Source organism: Rousettus aegyptiacus, unplaced genomic scaffold, assembly GCF_014176215.1.
Source record: "Rousettus aegyptiacus isolate mRouAeg1 unplaced genomic scaffold, mRouAeg1.p scaffold_m13_p_4, whole genome shotgun sequence".
Classification (NCBI taxonomy): domain Eukaryota; kingdom Metazoa; phylum Chordata; class Mammalia; order Chiroptera; family Pteropodidae; genus Rousettus; species Rousettus aegyptiacus.
The window spans coordinates 1,546,283-1,568,440 of NW_023416307.1; the positions used below are offsets into that span (position 1 = coordinate 1,546,283).

Below are 22,158 nucleotides of genomic sequence, written 5' to 3' on the forward strand. Positions count from 1 at the left end.
CGTCCATGCTCTGCCGAACCATGTTCTCCTCTCCCGTCGCCGGACGTTTCGTGGCGTCTTTTCTTTTCCTGTCCCGCTCATCTGCCTTCAGCCTTCGCGACACAAGTGCCGCTTGTCCTTTCAGCTGGACTAGGTGGCCGTCAGCTTCCGTGACGGCCCGCTCCCCGATCGGTCAGAGCAAAGGGAGGCGCGAGGCCATGTCTTTTTGCTGCAAGTGCGGAAACCCTCTCGCGTCTGAAGTTCCCTTCGGGCGGAACGGCACTCTGAAACCCCACGGCCACCGTCGGTGGGGAAGGGGTCGTTCCCGGGACGCAGAGGTCTGCGTATCTGCTGTCCATTTACTCATCTTGTAAACGCGCATTCGGTCCGTGTTGGGGTCTCTGTGACAGCACCGAGCGCGGCGAGGGTGGCCTCCGGCCTCATGGGGTTGCAGAATCGCGATGAACTTCTCACCAGTGTGACGAGCACTGCACAGGGGGGCCCCGGGGGAGGTCTGGGAGGACGTGGGCGCCGTCTCTGTTCGCCATTGCGGGGCTTCTCTGTTCGGTGACATCCGGCTCCTCTCTTGACCGCCTGCCCTGACCAGCACCTTCCCAAACCCTTTCTGAAATAAGAACCATCTGCCGACATTCTCGTTGTCGGTCGAAGCTCTAAGATCGGCAGGTACACGTTGTCACGAATTCAGGGATAACTCTTCATAGGAGGCCCGTGCTGCCTTTAAAATTAGCCGTGGTCGAAAAATAACGCCTACGACAAGGGATCTGAGACCAAATAATTTCACAATTTAAAGCTGAGACGTACATATGGTGTTTGTGCAGGAGACTGAGATTAGTTTTTATACGCATTTCATTGTTACCACTGTGTGTTTGGGAGACAGGATTTGACATGGCTGAAGGTTTTGCCAGTTTCCAGATACTTTTTAGAAACGAGTATTTCTTTTCTTTCGGGTGGGGTGCGTCTGAACCCTTACTCCTTTTGTCACGAGGAGTGTTTAGACATGGTCGTCGTCCATCTCGCTGTCGTGAGAGTCTACCACATCTAGTTTCCTCTGTGACCTCCGCCAGTAGACCTGGCATGTCAGACATCCCTCCCTGAACTCAGGTGCCTGCAGCCCTTGTCCCCACGGTGGGTAGATAAAGAGTGTGTGGTCCAATGCGCCTATGAGGGCCAGGCCACCTTCTAGAACCTCGGGGTCATTGCATCGAGAATTCACTTTGAGTTGTAATCTTTCTTTCCTTTTTTCTGTTTTTTTTTGTTGTTGTTGTTGTTTATTTGTTTTTGTTTTTAATTCCTACTTGTGAACTTTCAAAGGCAGAGGGAAAAAACTCACGTCTCTGTCTCTTCTTTTTCGAAAAACAAAACCCAAAAGACTCCTGGGATTCTGCTCAGAGAACCAAAGATGTTTCCCCTCAGCTGAACTCGGCCACCATCATTGATATCCACCCTTCCTCCACCTACAGCATCCGCATGTACGCCAAGAACCGGATCGGCAAGAGCGAGCCCAGCAATGAGCTGTCCATCACCGCGGACGAGGCAGGTGCGTGGGTCCAGGCGGGGGTGCCCAGTGGCCCGGAGCTGGCTCTCGGGGCTCCGCCGCTTCATGCAGAAGCAGACCTCTGGCGAGAGCTCTGTGTAGCTCCGCACTCTTCCAGAAACACAGGCGATGCTCCGCCTCCGACTCGGGAGGCGCTGCTCTTAAATTCAGGCTTAGTTCAAGGTTCTCATACCCAAGACTTAATAAAAAGACAGAGACCTTAACAGTCTAGTGAGAGTTAAAGAACTCTGCTGGTTTTATAATTTCTCTATGCGGATGCGTAGAATCCGGGTGACAGAAGAACCATGAGTATATATGTCCTGCCCAAGATCCTATCTAGCCCAGGTGAGGGAGGAAGACTTAACCAGGAAACAGCAAGAATGTGTCTGCGTGAGGAGTTAGGGAGATGGTGGTGCAGCTTATTTGATTGCATAGAAATGTCACTATTTCTACGATTAAACTTTATTGCTCTTTTTCCTATTGCAAAGTGTTTCATATTCGGTGTTGAAAACTTAGAAGAGACAGACAAGCATTTTGAAGACAGCAAAACACCTTCCGTACACCTAGCACCTCGAGCCGTCTAGGAACGCGTCGCCCTCACCTGCTAAATCATTTCTGGAACCTGGTCTATCACCCGCTCACCCACACATGCACACACATGCGGGCACACGCAAGTGTGCACACGCCCTTCGACACCGCGTCCACTCGTGGGTATCAGAGGGCGAAATTAACTGGCTTGTAGAGATCTGAGCACTTAGGCAGTGACAATGAATGCCGACCGGCGGCCCACATCCCGGAGGGAGCGAGGACAGTGAGCTCACCTCGGGCTCTTCTAGGGGAGGAAAGGTAAGGGACCAAAGCCCGGCTCATCTCTTGGGGGCAAAGAGTGTCCAGTGCCCAAACCTAGCTTCTCCCTTCCCGCCGGCAGCAGGAGCCGGCCACCCCCTACTGCTGTGGTGACGTCGGAAGCTTAGTCTCAGATCCCTGATTCTCCATCGCCAAGGTTAAAGTGATCATCCCCGAAGGACCAAGAGTCCAAGAGGAAGTTCGTTTCCTCTTTCGGTCGGGGAATCAGGGTTGTTGTGGACTTCGTTCCCTCCACCCTGGGTCAGGCACCCCAAATAGACATCACTCACGTGTGTCTTAAGCGGTCTGCAGTAGGTACCGGTCCCTTCTACCATTTATTTAACACACCCACGTTGTTGGGTGTGTCAACTGTTTTCCGGTTTTTGTCACTGCAAACAGCACTGTGATGAATGTCCTCCTGCTACACCTTTTGCCATTTTCAAGGTGATTTTCTTAGGTCGGAGGACGTGACCTGGGATTGCCGGATCAAAGCAGATGCATTTAACTCTTTTGCTACGTGGTAGTCAATGTTGTCCTCTAGGAAATAGGTGAAAATGTGCGGTTCCTCCTGAACGAGTGCTCATTTCTCAACACGGTAACGTAACGGTTCTCGAATGTTGTTTTCGGGGGCGGCCGGTAGGAGGGCATCATGCTTAAGTGTCTTCGGCATCTAATACTTGGCTGCTCTGCGCCATGTCTCATCTGCAAAGTGGACGTCATGACGCTTTTCCTTGCCTTACCACACACGTGTCGGGCGAATGGAAAAAATTCAAGCTCTAAGCACACTTTGCGGTCCCCAGAAACCAGTGGGAAGTGAGCGTTCGCGTGCGCCTGCAAACATGGAATCTTAGTCGAGTATTTATATAAACGGTGCACGAACTCCCTGGACTTCCGTTGCACTGGGCACGTGGGGAGAACAAGCTGCCCCCCGAAGCGCGGTCCCTGAGGCAGCGCTCAGCCTTCTCCTTCGTCGTGACCCCTGTACTGACCGCACCCCCCCCCCATGACCCATGGGCCCAGCTGCCCCTTTCTTTGCTTGACGTGGGGAGGCGGCCACGGGGTCCTTACAGAAACCCGGCCTCCACGTCTTCCCCGTGTGCGGGAGCGGGCTGCCCCACGCCGCGTCAGCGGTCTCACGAAGGCCACGGCCGGGCACGCCGGCCCCGCTCCGCCTTCGTCCCGTGGGCCAGGTCGCCGCCCACGGGCCAGCGCCACCTCGTGCAGGACGCGCCACGGGCCACGGCCAGCACCAAGCCCTCGCCGTGCTCCTTAAGCCCCGAACACCCACCCCGCACCCCCATTCTGCCCCCTGGACCTCGCCTCTTGCTGTCTTGTTGAGAAGACAGAGACGATTGGGTCTGAACTGTCCTCCGAGCCTGCGAATCCACAGCGGGCCTCGCCTCTGCTCCCTCTCCCCACCCGACTCACCCCACCGCCTCTGCTCCCGCGTCCGTGTGTGTGCGTGTGTCTGTGTGTGTCTGTGTGCATGTGTGTGTGCGTGCGTGTGTGTCTGTGTGTGTGTGTCTGTGTGCATGTGTGTGTGCGTGCGTGTGTGTCTGTGTGTATGTGTCTGTGTGTCTGTGTGCATGTGTGTGTGTCTGCGTGTGCGTGTGTCTGCGTGTGTGTCTGCGTGTGTGCGCTTTCGTGTGCGCGCACGCGCATCCGATCGTCCTGGTTGGACCGGGGACCCTGAGGGGACAAGCCTGCTTTACATCCCCTGTGCCCCAGGTACTTAGCGGGCAGTGCGTTTCTAATGCGTGTTAATTGATCGTTAACTGGATGTGACTAAATCCATACAGTCGTTAAAAATAGGTTGGCCTGAGCTTCACCCCATTTTGCTCTTTTTCTTCATGTTATAAAATATTATTTATTTTAATTAGTTACAAGTAGACAGTGCGTGGATTGGTTAGACATCTATGTAGTTCATAAAGCGATCGCCCCAGCTGCCCCCTCCGTCCCCCGGCCCTCCACCGAGCCGTCGTCTTACTGCCGACTGCATTCCCTGTGCCGTGCTCCCCATCCCCGTGACCATCTGTCAACTACAATCTGTACTTCTTTAACCCTTCACCCCACTCTCCTAGCCCCCAACCTCCCTCCCCTCTGGCCATCACCTGAGGGCCCACTGTATTTGTGAGTCTGTTTTTGATTAGTCTGTTCTTTTTATTCCTTAGAGTCCACATGTAAGTGAAATCACGTGGTATTTATCTTTCTCTGTCTAATTTCACTCAGCATAATAACCTCTAGGTCCATCCATATCGTTGCAAATGGTAGGAACTCACTTTTTTAACGGCCGAGTAATATTCCATTGTATATATGGACCATAACTTCTTTATCCAACCGTCTCTTGAGGGGCATTTGGGTTGCGCCCATATTTGTTTTACTGTTCAGCTTCCCTCTGTCTGCGGCCACAGCCCTGGTTTACGGTAATCGTTGACTGGAAAGCGCGAAGAGCTACAGGGTCAGAGGGAGTCAAAGGCAGAAGCAGCCCGAATTTTTTTTTTTTTTGGCCTCAGTAGCTCAGCACCTGAGCAGCCCCAAATCGTGTCATGGAAGGAGACTTCTAAGGGAAAGAGAAGGGTTCTTAAAGCCACCACAGACAGAGCGTTGTAAAGGGGACATCCCGTTTTACCAGTTAACTCGCGCAGACTTGAACCAAGCTGTCAAAGTCATGGGGAGGAGGAACATGGGGACGGCCCTGGCCACCGTTACCCCCGGGGGCGAGAACACCCGGGGTGAATTTAGTATGCGGCGACGCCGCCCGGTTGGCCGGCCCAGGACAGCCCACGACTCACGTCTCCGGGCCGGGGTGGCCCGCCCCCCGGGCCTGCGTGCAGCCGGCTGCGTGGACTTCTGCCCGCTCTGGGACTCGCAGGCCTCTAACCGGCCTCTGGGCATTCTCTTTCAGCTCCTGACGGCCCCCCGCAGGAAGTGCACCTGGAGCCCATCTCGTCTCAGAGCATCAGGGTCACCTGGAAGGTAAACTGAGTGAACGCTCGTTTCTTCCCGGCGCTGCGTCCTCGCGGCGGAGCGCTTCGCTCGCGTTCCGTGTCGGGGGGCCGAGACTCCCGCGTCGCGCTGTGCGAACCCAGATTAGAAGCCCTTCTCTTAGGATCCAGTATTCGCGTCCACATTCTGAATGCACTTGCAGCAAATTCTACAGCCACAGAGAATGAAGTTGTTGGTCTTGTTTTTATTCTCTGAATCGTGTTCGGATCCCGAGCGTCGGTCTGGAGACAAATGATGGAAAGGACGTGCCTGTCCGCCCCATCCTTCCCACCCCGAGGGGGCCTTTCTCTCATCCCTTCTCCAAAGTGGCCACTCGTGGCGGAGCAGGTGGGCCACCGAGCTGGCAGGGAGGTCGGGAGGCCTCGCCTCACCTCCGGCCGCCCGGGCCCTCGAGCGCGTCCCTCTGCTTTGTCCCTGGCGACTCCTCTGCCGAGGCAGCTGCTGTGCGAGACCGTGGTCCCCCAGCGTGTGTCCCACAGGGACGGACTGGCCGCTGGTCAGCTGGGGGCTTGTCGCCAGCGCTGGGAGAGGGAGCCGGGGTGTGAAACGCCGTGGCGGGCAGCATGTCCTTCTGCCCAGCGCCCACGTTCCCGTAGCCACGCGTTCCCAGCGAGGGAAGCGGCAGTCGGCCCGCGGTCTGGTGCCGGCTCGTCACGAGCAGACCTGAGCTGGCGGCCCTGACCCGGCAGGCGAGGCTGCCTTGGGACTCGGTCGTCTCTTAACATGCCCTTGGCCATACGTGCCGCAGGCCACACCCCGTGTTATCCAGATGCCGATCCCGCCGTTGGGTGGGTCGTTGCCCTCGCCTGCCCTCTCTGGTTTCTCTCACCGCCTGGGTTTTCTTCTTGCCTCTCTCCTCCCTTGTCCCATGTTCTCCCTCGGGGAAGAGGGTGGCACCCAGTGGGGCCTTCCAGGCACACGCCTCCCGGGACCGTGAAAGCCAAAGCCGCTCGCCTCGCGCTGAGCTTTTCCTGGGAGAGCCAGCTCCTTCGTAAGGTGACAGGCGTCTGCAGCAGAAAGGGGGTTTTCGCTGTGGGGCCGGGCACCATGCTTGGCTCCATCCCGTCCATGCAGGGAGCCCCGTGGTGTCGGCTTCTCACAGCTCCAGGGACGAGCAGGATCAAGCAGGCAGCGGGCTGGGACCATCTGACCGCTCAGACGGTGTGGCTGCGTGGTGTGGGAAGGGGTGTCCGCCAGCTCCGGGAGCACGTCCCCAGCTGCGAGCATCATTCACTGCGTTACGAACGGCACTCGGCGGGGCCCGGACTGTCCGCGTCTCGGCCACTCCGCGCACGGGGCGCCGACCCGCCCCGGCTGGAGGTCAAGGCTGTAGCGTTTGACTCACTCTCCCTCCTGTTCCCCTGCGTTTTTGCCACTGAAAAAGACCAGCGATTTCTTTGGCCCCCGAAGCCTTTTGGGTCCTGCCTGAGGGAGGCGTCTGTCCACAGACCTCTCACAACAAAGCAGAGACCCTTTTCTCAGCCTTTGAAAGGCATCACTTCCTTTCTGTCTCCGTAGAGAAATAGCAGCAAATGCCAGCCAATCGCAGTTCAGTTTCTTCTTAACGTCTAAAGGATGAACGTGGGGCGGGTTGCGAGGAAGCCTCGCTTCCGCTGGACCGTGAACCGGTCCCGGCATGCTGTTCACGGGCCAGCGATCCCTCTCTGGGCAGCGGCCAGCGCGCGGACGGATGGGGGTGCCCACGCCGATGAGGCCGCGCGGCCCACTCGTTGGCCCGATGTTTCCCGTGGCCCTGAACATGCAAGGAAACCGCGTCCCCGAGGCGACCGAATCGTACGCTCTTATCCACATCTCAAAGTACCTGTAAAGTGGGGTACGCTGCCTAAAATATGCCTTTGTTTTATGGTACGACGTTTCCGGATTTACTTTTTTTGTGGAAGGAGGTGACAGGAAAGGAGAAGGACGTAAAGAAAGGGAGAAATCGCGTTGGCCCAAGGAGGGAGCCCCAGGGCAGGCTCCCGGGACGGAAGTACCAGGGATCGTGGGACATTGAGGTGGAAACTCATTCAAGGTCAAGGCGAAGATGTGCCCCGTGGAGGGACGCGAGATGGAAGGGAGACCGGCTCTGGGGTTCAGCGGGAAAACCTCTCACAGGTCGGGGCGGCGGCCCGTTCCTAACACGCAGACGGTTGCCCAAACAGCGGCTCGGCACACGCGCCTGCTGCTGAACGACGTGGGCCACTCCCCTTTTTTATTTCAGTTGCTTCTTTCACCAAAGAAAGTTTCAGATTTTTACATTTTCAAGTCTGGCCCAGGTTGCCCATGGCCTCCCAACTATAGACCCAAAACCACGAGGCGGAGTCTAGGCTTGCGGAGCTCTCCGTCCCCCAGGGGCGAGGGGCCCGGCGGGGGCCCCGCTCTCCGTCCCCCAGGGGCGAGGGGCCCGGCGGGGGCCCCGCTCTCCGTCCCCCAGGGGCGAGGGGCCCGGCGGGCGCCCCGCTCTCCGTCCCCCAGGGGCGAGGGGCCCGGCGGGGGCCCCGCTCTCCGTCCCCCAGGGGCGAGGGGCCCGGCGGGGGCCCCGCTCTCCGTCCCCCAGGGGCGAGGGGCCCGGCGGGGGCCCCGCTCTCCGTCCCCCAGGGGCGAGGGGCCCGGCGGGGGCCCCGCTCTCCGTCCCCCAGGGGCGAGGGGCCCGGCGGGGGCCCCGCTCTCCGTCCCCCAGGGGCGAGGGGCCCGGCGGGGGCCCCGCTCTCCGTCCCCCAGGGGCGAGGGGCCCGGCGGGGGCCCCGCTCTCCGTCCCCCAGGGGCGAGGGGCCCGGCGGGGGCCCCGAGCCGCCATCCTCTCTTTCTCCACCGCCGTGGCTCGCGGCGTTCGCACGCGACAGTCTCCCCTCCTCCGGCCCGGTCCTGCCCGGCTGCCCACGTGAGCGCGTGCGAACGTCCCGACTCATTCCCCGATGCTCCGTGCCACCCGTCCTCCGGGCGAAGGCTCGGTGACGTCCCGTCGCCCGCGCCAACGCTGTCCAGGGCGCGCCTCTCCCACCGTCAGGTCCCGGCGGCGGGCGCAGCTGCAGGGACGAATGAGCGCGTGAACGAGCGAGCGGGTGAGCGCGTGCGTGCGTCGGGACCGACGAGGCCGGCGACAGGCGTGTCCCCCTGGCGCGTGGCGTCTTCCGGGAAGTGCCGGGGAGACGGCGCCCGAGGCGTCGGGCTCTCCCGATGCGGCCGGGTCTACCGCACGAACCGTGAAACGCCCCTCGGCGTGCGATGGCTGACCCCGACAGACACGGTCCTTGCTCGGCGTGCCGGGCAGACCCGCCACTTACTTACGGGTTCCTGCTACAGTTTATTGAAAAGCGAATCACAGTGATGGTCCGATAAACGTGCAGTAAGTCGTGGAGGACGTGGCCATCCGCACGTCACTGCAGAGCGAGCCCGCTAGACAGAGCACCAGCGCCACGCTTAATCGTCTGTACCGTGCAAGGCGAAGGCTCGGAAAGGCTCTTAGATACTCTTACATAGTCTGCATTAAATAGAAATGCTAAGCGCTGCCTAAACGGGAACGCACGAGATAACGTAAGTGGGTCTAAATAAAATTTAAAAAGTAAACGATAATATTCATTCTCTCACTCTTACTCCACACCCTTCGAAAAAGCAAAGGGTTTGCATAAGCAAGTGCAATTTACTATACTGCATGCTTTTACTAGAATTATTCAAAGTCAGAGAGAATATTTAAAGCTACAGTTTATTGATAACAATCTAAGTATCTGAACATCGTAAAACTAAAGAATGCTTTGGTTTTTCAGAAAATTCTTATTTTAGTGCATCTCCTCGGTATAAATATATTGACAGAACAAGTGTGTTTTGACGATGCCTCACCCTCTCTTCCGGCCGGCCTCAGAATTAACTGATCCCACTTGATGCAAATTAAGGACAATTTGATGCCTGCTTTTTAGTGTGCTCATAAAATAAAACCCTTAGTATGTGCAAGATTTAATTTTTATTGATAGCTGAAAACATTTCTCCAGAGAAACGTTAAGGCAGAGATATTTTTTTTTTCCTATTGATGTAAATGATGAGAAATTGTTTTAGAGCTACGGGCTGTCCCAAAAATATGAAATTTTCAGTTGCTTAAATATTGCAGTGCTGAAAACAATTGCCAAACTGATGACTCAGGATAGAAATCTGGAAAATAATTTTAGCACTTTCCGGAGCCTCAGTATCATACCCTCTGGCCAAGATTTTATTTAGAATAAGCAAAGTTACAGAAGAGACGTATGACTTCCGTAAAATATGAACATTGCGTGTTTGGGGATACAATTAAGTGTTAGCACTCTGAAGAATACTTTTAGCTGCAGCTTTGTATCTCCACGGTCTCTGATAATTTCAACTAATCGAGGCATCATTACCATCTATGAGCTTCGGAGGTTAGCTTTCACCATGGGATGATGGCGAAGTCCGCCATTTAAAACCAGTTATTACTACGACCTTCCTAGTAATGATTTAGCAAACTACAGGCTCCACTTGACTCCTACATTTAAATCACTCTGCCTCCAACAACGGCACGCACGTTGGGAGAGGAACGTCTTCCAGCCCCGGGACTCTGGGGGAAGCCATCTGCCCGAACAGTCGCCCTCTGCCGAGCACGGTGCCCGTCTCGTGTGTGTTTCGTGTCATTATATCCGTGCGCTGGGCATGCCCAGGTCTGTCCAGAGCGGGAGCCTGAAGCTGAAGGGACCCGCCCACGATCTGGGGGCTCGTGACCGTCAGAGGGAGGCCCCCCGCCCAGGCATTCTGCCCGGGGGCTTCTAAGCAACTGATAACTAATGTATGTGAGATGCCAAGACTATGCCTCACACGCAGGAAGGTTCAACAAATAGTAGCTCCTTTTCCTATCCCTTCCAACTTCATGTTATAAATTTTCCCCAATGCTATTAAAGTTAGAGAAAATAGACAAAATATACATCTTTACCTGCAACTGTTTTCTTTCCAAATTACAAATTAACATCAGCGTAACTTGAAGAAATCAACATTCTTTGTTCCTCTGTCAGCTGGAATTCAAAAGGGCTACCTCGAAATTAATTTTGCTTAATTTATTTAACTCTCACTTGAGTCCTTAGGCTATGAAAAATTACAAAAGTTTACATTTCTTTTATGAACTAATCAATTGGTTCTAGAGTTGGAATTATAGCGGGTTTACTAAAAATCCCGACAACCAACATGTCTTACAGATCTTTACGGAACTGTCGGCCCTTCTCGTCTTAAGAAGCCCGACCTCTTTTCCCTATAACAAGAGACTAAAACCAAACGGATTTCAAGTCTCTTGGTCAACCATATGGAGTAGGATTATTCTTTCTCCACTCCGTATGGGTGGCTAGACTGTAAGCTCTGTGAAGGCAGAGGGAATATTTTGCTTGTTCACCCTATGCTCCATAGAACCACAGCGAGTATTTGTTAAATAAATGTGTGAACCACTCCCAGCGTTCATGTTAAAATATTTATATCAAGAGGGGTAGTTTTTCCTTTGGAAACCTCTGGCATCCTTAGAAAGCACTACCTGACTATAATCACATCTCACTTTTTCATGCATATATAAAACATACAGGGACCTTTAATAAAACCATTCATTGCTTCTTTGCATCATTTCAAATGCATTCTGCATCTCTCTTCACCTGCCCATTTAATTAGCCTTCTGGGCTTAGCCATAGGACTGGCCTTCTCCAAGGACCCCAGTTAACCATCCCAGAGCACAGCCAACAGCCCGCCTGCCCCGAGGGCCCTGGCTGGCCTCCTGTCCTCGGCAGGGAGTTCTCTTGGTTCCCTGCCTCAAAATGCAGCGAGAAGATGCCACCCACCTTTCCAAAAGCTGCTCAGCCACCAAGAGTGTGGGATCCAGGTCTGACACCCGGACGTGCCGGGAAGAGACACCGGCTGAGACTCAGCACAGGAAGCTCGTCCCACTCGGTCCCAGGGGAAAGGCTACACAATCTCCAGCTAAGTGGCCCTGACAGGACATAAATCGAACTTGGACCAAAGGCCAGAACCAAGGCCATCCACGTTCATCAGCTGGCATTCCTTTCAGACGGTCTCTTCTGAAAGCTTGACGTTGAGCCTGGGTGAACCTGGCACAATGCAAGACATTGAAGGGCAGGTGCGGTCATCATGCTGTTTTAGAACAGCTAGGTTATAAACAGGGTCTAAACTATTAGCTTACAGTAAGTCAGGAGGCAAGGATGGTTTTTCTTCCTTTACTTAGAAAACATGTTATCAAAAATACAAAAAAAAAAAAAACAGATAATGAGTAGGAACCATGAGGTTGCAACTAAAAAGGCACTCGCTCTGGGCATTTATTGATGACCAGATGTAGGTCTGTCTTGGTTTAGGACACCAGCATCACATTTTACAAGTGGATTTGATTCTAAGGTTGAGATGCTAGGATTGGTAATGGCCAGGATAATATTAAAAATTACTTAATCGTCGATCGAGTACACTACCAGTAATTTTAGCCATGAAAACTTAATGTCATAGATGTTTAACCATATAATATCTACAGTGTGAAAATGAATAGCATATGTAAAAATAGAACTTTACAACATGTTATTACGTCATGCATAAAGTAGGCTTAGCATAAGTTCAGTGCATCTACAGCAAGTAAACTGTGTACAAGAATACTTCGACACAGCATAGAAAGGGCTGGATTAGACTTCAAGAAAATTGGATAATTCTCTGATCTCTACATCCAATTAAAAATGACCCTGCGCACGTTACTTTATTTTCATTGCTGAAACCTGAACCCTTTTCACCCTGCGAGTCCTTTTCTTTAGGTCATAGACAAATAAACAACAGCACATTTAAATGACATATTCTCTTTCCACTCAACTCACAGCACCGACTTGACAACTATGAGCATGCAGGCGGCGAGGGCACATTAAAATACCTCGGTTGGTCCCTTGAGTAACCACCCAGACCTTGACCCACACCCTGGAAGCTGGCCTCCCTGATGGCTCTGGACCGCATGGTCCTTTCTGATGACAAATACTACCCAGGACATGTAAACAACTATGAAATTTCCCTGCTAGAAAGAAAGAAAGAAAATATCTCTGTTAATCCAATGAAACGGATAGGTAGTGATTTTCAGAAAAGTTCTCAAAAGGCTGCCCCCATGTATAGTTTTCCTGGTTCTCCTAAAATGCAGACTTCACTTTTAACAGAGGACAAATCTGCAGGTCAAATGAAAGGCAACATGGCTTTGAATAACATACATACACTACATCCACTAAGGGCGTTTCCGTCAATGACGGAACTCAACTATGACGGAAGCGAGCCACTCAGCCGAGGTGTGCCGTAGGCGGGACTGGCTAGGTTTGTTTGTGTAAGTTTCACTCTCCGAAGTCCGCACAGCAAGGAAATGGCCTAACAACACCTTCCTCAGAACGTGTCCCTCTCGTTAAGCAGTGTGTGACGTAAGTGAATTGAATGGCATCCACCGAGTGAGCGAACACATGAATATACACCGTTTCATGTGTTTATTGTTTAGCCGTCATCATGCCATCCTGCCGACGACAACCCCCATCTTGTCAGAGAAATCAGAGGAGGGAGATAAGTTATTAAATGGAGCACAGATTTAGAAGGGAAAAATCAAAGGAAAACCTATGTCCCATCAAGAATGCCACGGATCAGACGGCACCTGCTATATCCTGGACATGTCTCCTGAGGCGGGGGAGGCCTCCGATCTCACTCGCATCATTTAAGACGGGCTGGGCAAAGGTCTGCAGAGTTCTTCAGGGTCTGTTTCGGGAGGAGCTCACCTCAGCCAGAGCGGCGTCAGCTAGCTGCCCTAGGAGATTTTAACGCAACGAATTTCCACATTCTGTAACATGGAGCAGAACAGAGAAACATATACTCTCAGATTCATGTTGCCGATACAAATATTTTACTTAGGCGCTAAGATGTAACCAACTAACTCTATTTCAAGATACCTTCCATGATTTTTTTTAAAAAAACTGAAGTCCTCTTCATATTAAAAAGTTTGAAAACTGATCTTACAATGCCTGTAATGGATTTTTCCCATTAGGACTTTTTTTTTTTTTTTTTTTTTGAAAATTTTGAGTTGGAGACTGAACGTAAAAGTTTCTTGTGCTTTCCGTAATCACAGAAACATAGGAAATAAAACAACGGCATCTTTTTAAAAAGCACCTCTTTGCTTTCCTGCCAGACACAGTCCAAACCTGGAAATGAGCCCCGTTTTTACATGACTGATGTAAGAATTCAGAAGGCGTGCTGGCTCTTAGAAGCGAGAACTCCCGGAAGGAGGAGGTGCGATTCGGGGGCCTCGCAGCGCCGCCCACTCTGGGGCTCCGTCCGCACTCGGGCAGCTGTCAGGCGCATCGCCCCAAACGGTCCCCATGCGCCCAGCGTGCTCCCGGCGGAGCAGAGCAGCCCGCGTCAATGTCCTTCTCCCAATGCCCGTTCCCGCAGGCTGGCGCCTGGGATCCCCTTCGTGAAGGCTGGCGCCTTTAATTACCCAAGCGCAGATAAGAGACAGCAGCAAATACCTACAGGGGCCCTGCCATCCGAGGCCTGAATCGTCACTAGGGTATGAACGGCAGCTCTCACGCCCATGGGCAAAGGTCCAGGGTTGATGCAGACATCTCTCGTCTTCTGATGCAACACGAGTTAGAACTTTGCCGTCCCTGCAAGGAGGGCGGCCTCCTCTGTCAAACGTGGAGCCCAGACCCTGGCCCTTCTCCACCCCTCCGCTCTCGGGGGCACCCCTCTGCCCACCGGTCGCCTCCCACCTCCCAGGCTGCCTCCAACCTCAGCCCACCCAGTGAGTTCGATTCTGGCCATGGCTTCGGTCCACAGCGCTGCATCCCAGGGGGTCTGGAGACAATTTCTGTAAATACCTTCACGTTGTGGGTCTTAGGACTCTGTCTTAACTACTCGACTGCGCCGTTGTCGCACAGGAAGCAGACACAGACGAGAAGCAAGCGTGTGAGTGCAGCTGGGCTTTCCTTGGGCACGCGGAAATGTGCAAAATGTTCTTCCTCTTTTGCTTTGTGCAAACATCTGAAATTGTAGAAAACATGTATTCTTAGGTAAGAGCCATAGGAAAACAAGTGGCCAAACGGACTTGGCTCCAGGACACAGCTTTACGAGCCTGAGACGACACCTGGGGAGCAGGTGCGTACAGGTGAAATATGTCACCTGTAGCTTCCTCTAGTTGGCTCTTTGAGCAAAGAGTTAAAGCCCTGAGGAGGTCTTTGCAAATGTGAAGGCAGAGCCTCCCCGTCATTTGGCAGGTCCTCTGACCCTCGGGTCTTCTTCAGTTCTTCTGAGCAGAAACCCTACATAGACGTTACAAAGAGTAGCTATTCAGCAAATGTTTGCTGGTTAGAAGAATGAATGAATGATAGCGTGAACGTATGAATGAAATGGGAGCTATACAGCAGTTTGGAAATCAAATGAACAGAGTCCTGCTTTGCGGTAGCTGAGCTCAATTTCATCCTATCACATTCTAAGAACCTGCTTCTAAATGTCTACATCCGCGTCCCGAGGCCACATGTACCCTTGGCTACCACCTTCTGCTCAGCTGTCAAGTCTGGCTAGATTTGGGTAACTATTGGCTGCAAAGCAAAGTTCTCGGCCTCTCAAGATAGTACACACTTCGGACCTTCTGTCACACCTCATCACCTGAATTAAGGAGCCCCTTTGTTCCAAGCATGTCGCGTTGTCAGACCGTGTGTTCACTGTTTGTTCCAGAACATGTCACCCCTTCATTCTTTCCCTGCTCGGATGGACAGCAGCTGTGGGAAGGGAGTCGGGTGACCTACAGATCCTCGTATAAGACCTGTGATACAGACAGTGTCTTTAGCCTAATGCGATTCCAAGAGGCCCAAACGAAAACGTGCTTTGAGGAAATGATGTGTGCTTCCCCTCTTTCTGCCATCAGTCACTCAAAATCCGTCGTTTGCCTAGAGAGGCTGCGCTGTCCACCCCTGGTGGGACCAGTGGCAGTGCTCTGTCCGGCCAAAGTGTCGTTCGTGCCCCTCTGGCCAAGCCTCACCTGGAGCAGGGTCCCTCGCTGCCGCGTGCTCTCAGGACCGTGAAGGCCTGACAGTCTTATCTGCTTTCATTCCTTCTGTTCTGCAGAGTGGCCAGGAAGTTGGGCTACTGGTGACCTGTGAAATCAGGGAAGGCATAGTCACTGCTTTTTAGCTAAACCATCCGGCCCCAGCGAGGCCAATCCTAAACCTTTTCATGACTCCCCAGCGCCGACAGCGCTGGTTCTCAGACTTGAGTGTGCCCCAGAGTCCCCTGGGCAGCTTGTTAGAACACGATCCCTGACCCCAGCATGCGTCTCTGAGTCCGAAGGTCTGGGTGGGACCCCAGTGTTTCCCTAGCCTCCTCTACACCCCTGCCATCCGCACGAGCCCGACAGATGTACCTCCATGAGGGGCCACTTCTCTCCTGGGTCAGCTCTCGGTCCCTGCCCTGGGCGTGGCTGTGGGTGCTGACTGCTTCTGCCTCTCCCCACCCAGGGCTGGTCCTCCTCGAGGCTTGGATGACATGCCCCTTCTCTCCATTTCTGTCTGGAAAAGGCACGTCTCCCTTTTCCCTTCCCCGATACTCTGTGCAGACCTTCAGCATGGCCTGCACCACGTGCCCCTTTAATCCGTGATGCCTTGTGCAAAACAGAGACACCACTGCTCGGCCATGAAATCTAAGGCATCCATCCGCTGACCGTTACTGAGTAGCAGCTGTAGTAGACGCTGAGGGGCAGGGCAGGGGGCTGGAGGGAGTCCGCGAGGATGGAAAAGGCAGCCCCCACCCCTGTAGTAAAAGGGGACTGAGGACAGGTTACATTTCGAGGGAATTTGCAGGAATCTAAAAGGAATTTTCAATTCATTTTTCAACTGAATTGCTCAACACGCAGGAGCAATGTGGTGCTGTTGGGAGGCGGGATTCTGCGGTGGGGGCTTGCAGCTCTGCAGTCCGCAGGAGGACCTGGCACTGAGCGAAGCCCACGGGCCTGCGGTGGGACGGGGGAGGGGGCTGTGCAGGCCGCAGGACCTGGCCGCTGGGTAACCCAAGAAGAGTGGCCTGTCCCGATCACTCACACCCACGATGGCACTGTGAGCACCGTCTCTTTAAAGAGCGAAGAATCGGCCACGGGCAGCCGGCAGGCTGATTTGGATGGACACAGAAAACACAGGCACTTGCAAACTGCACAAACGAGTTGACACGGTGCTACTGTTGTCATGGAGATCAAAGGAGATCCCTCCCTAAAGGAAGCGGGGGAGGGGGAGGGATTCGGAGGCTGGAGGAAGGGCACCTGGGCCGGTGGAAGAAGCCTGTTTGGAGAGACCCCGGGGGGGAAGACGTGCCAGGCCGGAAAGGGCCGAGAGAGGGCCACAGACGGCAGACGAATGAGCCAAATGGAAGGAAGCACAGGTCATTACGGCGTCCAAAGAGAAATGAAGAGAAGAAAAGAATTCCACGCGGAAAAACAGCTCTTCCGTGAGAAACATTACAGAGTGGGAGAGGCCTTCTCTTAGAATCGCAGTCCATTCTAAGGGATTCGAAGGAAGGTCAAAGCAGAACACTCACCTGCCGAGTGGCCTGTAAACACCCACGGCCTCCTGCGGGCCTGGCCTCGGAGAGCCGGATTCTTGACCATAGACAGAGGGGAGGGAGCCCTCCTCCTCTTTAGCTTTGTATTTTTTTTCCCTTCTCACTTACTTTCCAAACCTTCTTTCACTACGTACTGGGAGGACTGGTTCCGGATTTGCTATACATCTGCAGATCTGCCTTAAATGGCCCTTATTGAAAACACATGTAACCCACTGCCTGGCTGAACGAGTTCTCTGCAATCCTTGTTTTAAGAAAGAAAGAAGAAAAAATGGATGACATTGTCCAAATAAATTGGCTCTGCAGAGGCTATTTTCTTTCCTGATGGGCCTGGGAAGTCAAGTGGCCCCCTCCAAGTCCTGCCAGGGTCTCTCATCCGCATGCACGGCTCATTATGCTAAGTGACAGCATGGAAGCCAGCTCTCCAGGCTGCCCCACGTGGCTCCCACGAGCCCCTTCTGTGCTGGATGACCCGGGGGCTTCGACCCCAGGGCCTCTGACCTGCCGCTGGGTCGCGGGTCCGCAGCCTGGGAATATCTTCAGTCTTTATTCCCTTCCGAACAGCCCCTTATCCAGTCAGATTATAACCCTGCAGCCGGGGCCACTCTTACCCATCACTTTTGCTGCACCTCATAAATGCTCAAGACCATTTTCTTCTTTATCCACAAAACGTTTTCCGAGACTGTCCCCCGTGTCGAAGCCCTGATGGGGACGAGGGGGTGGGAGCGATGCCGAGCACGTTTGCGGGAAGCCTCGTGCTCCTGGAGCTTGCAGTCACGTCCTTAGACGCCGGGCGTTTGACATGGAATGGCGGCCCCAAGAGGAGAAGGAAGTGGTCGGCTCCTGCCGAGTGGCTGGGGGGTGGGTGAGTGCCGCGGAGCGGGGACAGGATGCACTGGATGGAGGCGGCCATAGGAAATGTCCTGATAAGCCAGACGCCGAGCCGGTTGTGGAGAACGGGTTGGGTTTGATCGTAGCAAGGAGGAAGAAAAGCAATCTCTGATGGGGGCTTTCGTGGGATGGGAAAATGTGAGAGAGTTAGACTTTCCATACTTATCAGGGGAAGATCCCAGGTCAGACACACAGGGAGCATTAGCCTGGGAGGACTCCTGAAGAGCTCGGATCTCACGGCGAGCACTGCTGAGATTTAGGGGGAGCAAGTGCACGGCCCAAGGGGTTGCTTAGAAAATTTGTCTTCTCCAGTATCATGCAACCCAGATTCAGAGCATTCTTCAAGGCCCCTTACCTGATTTCCCCTTTCTTCCAACCCCACTATTAAATCCATTTGCTTAATTTGCTGAAAGCAAATAATTATTTTCTTTGACCCATTTTGTCAATTGTTCTTTGATGCTACTTAACAGCTGGAGAATAGTGCTCCAGAACTGTCTTCCCATGAGGATGACTTCTCTCAGACACAAGCCAACCAGCTCTCTTGGTTCCAGATAGACACGTGCTCCAAGTAGAAATGTTTAAAGTGCCATCAAAAACAATTTGTAAAGGGCATTACATCCTGACTTGTCTTAGGATGATATGAAGCCATTGCCAGATAATTGGCTTGAAGCGATCCACACCCTTATCCTGCTGGCTTGTGGTCTACGCAACTCAGAGAGCACTTCCAGGGTCAATTTCAAAAGATTTTGGAACTTAAACAACAGCCCTTAAAATTTCCTACACTTATTGTACAAAATTCCTGTATTTATAGACTTTTTTTAAAAAGAGATCTGTGTTTTTAGTATGTCCTCAAGGATTTCTTTAATGTAAACACATCTCTAAATTCAAATCTGACTATTCAGCCTACAAATTAATAATCGAAACTTAAACTCTGCCTACCATAGTTAGAATTTTTGCTTACTTTAGTGCATGAAAACATAATACTTTCTCTTTATGTGATTTGTTAGATTGTTCTTAGACTTAAAAATGCTGTGTTTAGTGTATGTCTACAAACCTAATTAACAAGCTTTGCAAAAAGGGGAAAACTTTTTTTGAGGCTCTGTGAGTTGCAGAAACTAAATACAACTCTTAGAAACACCTGGGTTAGAATTCCAACTCTCTACACTTACTTTGAGGAAGATATTTTAACCTTTTTGACCTTCGGTTTCTTCATGTTGAGGATGATAAGGATAACGAGACTTCTCAGGGTTGTTTTGAAGATAAATGGGGAAAAGCAGGAGTTCAGAAAGTGATGCGGGTAGGGTAATGAGAGTTGGCACTGAGTTAGTGATGGCGATGTTGGTGGTCGTGGCGACAGTGACGAGGATGCTCATGTCAGTGACGATGGTGCTGGAGGATTGGAGGTTGTGGCAGTGATTCGCTCATTGAGGTAGATGTGAGAATGGGAGTAAAGGTGGTAGAAGGGGTACAGGTGGAGGTGGTGTTAGATAATGAATGGTGTTGTCGACGACGTTGGTACCAGTGGCAGCAATGTTGATGGTGACGACGGTAGAGACGCTATTGGTGCTGGTGGTAGTGACGATGCAGGAGGTGTGGTACGTCGGCGGTGATGGTGGTGGTGATGCCGGTGATGAACGTCCTGGTGGTAAAGGAAGCGGTGGTCCTGGTGGTGGACGTGTTGCCAGGGGCGATGCTGGTGATGAAGGTGGTGCAGATGCTGGTGATGGCAGTGATGGTGGTGGTCGCGATGGGGCATGGCGTTAGCGGCGGTGGTTATAAGTGGCGGTGGTGTCGATGTTGGCTGTGGTGATGGTGATGGTGAAGCTGTGGTGACAGAGGTGGTGAGTACTGGCGGGCGGCAGTCATCATGGTTGTGGCAGGGGCTGGCTATTGTAATTGAATTAGAAAGATAGATAACCTAAGTAAAGATAGCATGATTTCAGCATGCTACCTTTTATTAAAACAGCTTTATTGGGATGAAAGTAACATGCCATAATATTCACTATTTAAATGTACAATTTGGTGGCTTTTAATGCGTTTACAGAGATATGTAGCCAACACTAGAATCTAATTTTAGAACATTTCAATCACCCACAACAAAACCTCATACCCATTAGCAGTCACTCCAAACACAACCTTTTTTAGATCATTTTAAAATGCTCTGGGGCCAGCAATCTATGGAGTCATGAGCGCATGATGGATTTGTAAGAAAAATCTATCACTTCTTTCTCAGGTGCAACAATTCTTTCTGCATGATAAGTATAGAGTGGATTAGAACTATGAAAAGATGTGAAATCACCACTATCTTCAAATAGCTCATAATTCTATTCAACATACATCTCTTCAGAATTGGAACATTAAGAAAACTGGAGAAGAGCTCTCTTGTTTGTTCCTTGCAATAAACATAGTCCCTTAAGTCACCATATCGTGTGGCATGTCTAAAAGAATCAGCAAAAAATCCTACCTCATTAACAGGCAATTGAAACACAATCTAATTAAAATAAGACAGTCACCCACTACTAGGGCCTGAATCTAATAAACTTAAAAACAGATAAAATGTATCACAGAGGTACTTAATGTGGTACTGGTGGTAGAAAATTGGTAATACAAAACAATGGTATCCCCAACAGTGGAAAAATGATTAAATAAAGCATCAAAATATGGAATATGATTTTTAAAGACTGTGGGGGAAACATGGGAATATGATCCTGATAGCATATTAAATGAAATATATCAAATACCAAATCCCAGAGTATGAAGACAACCATGCGAAATAAAAAACTTTAACTTCGCTTTCATAAATAAGAATTTATCAAAATGTGAATAGCTATTTCATAGGAATGGTGGCTGAATACTTGTATTATAAAACAAAATAATTTCCCTACAAATGTTTTTGTGGAAGATAAGCAAATAAAAACCTTCGTGTCATTCTAGAACTAGCAGGACCAAAATTTAGTTCTAAGGAAAATGTAAAATATGTTGTATTGATTTACAAAATATTGAACTTGAACAGAAAACACCCATATTGTCTATCATAATTAAGCTAGTTAGAATGTGTTTTTACTCATGAGAGAGAAAAAGGACGATTTCTCCACCTACCCAAGCAACCAGATCACAGGCTTGATGAATCTTAAAGGTGAGCAAGCAGCTGTCTCTACTTGCAGAAGGTTTCGCTAAATTGAGTGCTGCATGCGAATGTTTTCTTGTGGGTATTTCCCCCCACCCCCCACACTTTCTTCTTGGCCTGACTCCATAGCTTCGGTACTGGGATCCTGACTTGGTATCTTAGGGAGACTTAAAAAGCCTCACAGGGAGTCATTTGAAACATTAGAATACTTAATGGGTTTAAACCTAGTTTAAATACACACACACACACACACACATATATGTATGTATATATACAGATATATATAAATATATAATTTATATTTGTTCACTGTACTTAACATTTAAAAACTATGAAATAGGAGAAATGTCTTTGTTTTAAATTTGACTTTTAGATGACTTTGGCAGGAAAATTAATTGTATTAATTAATCAAATGATACAAATGCAATTCAGTGGTTGTGGTGACCAAATTCTCGAAATCTAAAATCTTCACATCTGATTTCAAAGTGAAGTGAAGAGCCATTGTTCATTAGTCCAAAAACAGGACTGCACAGACATGTGTTTATAGTTAAGAAAAGTGTGAGCTTTTAAGTCAGGTTCTTAACTGTGCCAACCTTACGGAAATAGTTAGTCATGGTTTACTTGACTGTCCGTCAATATCCCTCAGCACGTGTTCAGGCATGAAATCAGACTGGTTGAGAAAAACAATGGGAATCCAAGAGAACTGTAAGTGAGGAAACTTACTTTAAAAAGAAATGTGATTTTACGGCTCTCGTGCAGCCCAGACTCACACCTAAGGATAGATAGCTGGAGGCATCTAATTCTACCGGGAGGTTGCCATATTAGGCAAACCCGTACATATTTGCTGAATTCCTTCATGCTGCTATCCGCTCACAGCCTTCTCCTGCCTTCTCGCGGTGTGGACTCCCCTCCTTCACATTTTGCTAGTGATGGCGGCAGCTCCCCTCTGCCTGCCAGAGTCTCACCTGTGCTGAGCGGTAGGCACCCCCTGCTCCACTTTAGCCTCGCCCCTTTCTGCAGGCTCCGCCCAGCACGCCCTCCCCTCCACTTCTGGCTGTTTCCCACTCTGCTTGCGCCACCCCTGGAAGCCTGCTGGCCTCCGCCGGGTACCGGTACCGCAGCTGCGACACTTAAGATTTCTCCAGTTCCCTAAGTGTTTGTTTCC

At 51.4% G+C, this 22,158-nt stretch overlaps 1 protein-coding gene across 1 annotated transcript in view; it reads left to right on the top strand.

Moving 5' to 3' along the window:
• Positions 1-22,158, top strand: part of DSCAM (DS cell adhesion molecule) — a 510,406-nt gene that overhangs the window by 400,081 nt on the left and 88,167 nt on the right. The window contains exons 15-16 of the mRNA XM_016121720.2: positions 1,370-1,537; positions 5,286-5,356. Coding sequence (XP_015977206.1) covers positions 1,370-1,537; positions 5,286-5,356 — 239 coding nt within the window. The remainder of the gene's footprint in view (positions 1-1,369; positions 1,538-5,285; positions 5,357-22,158) is intronic.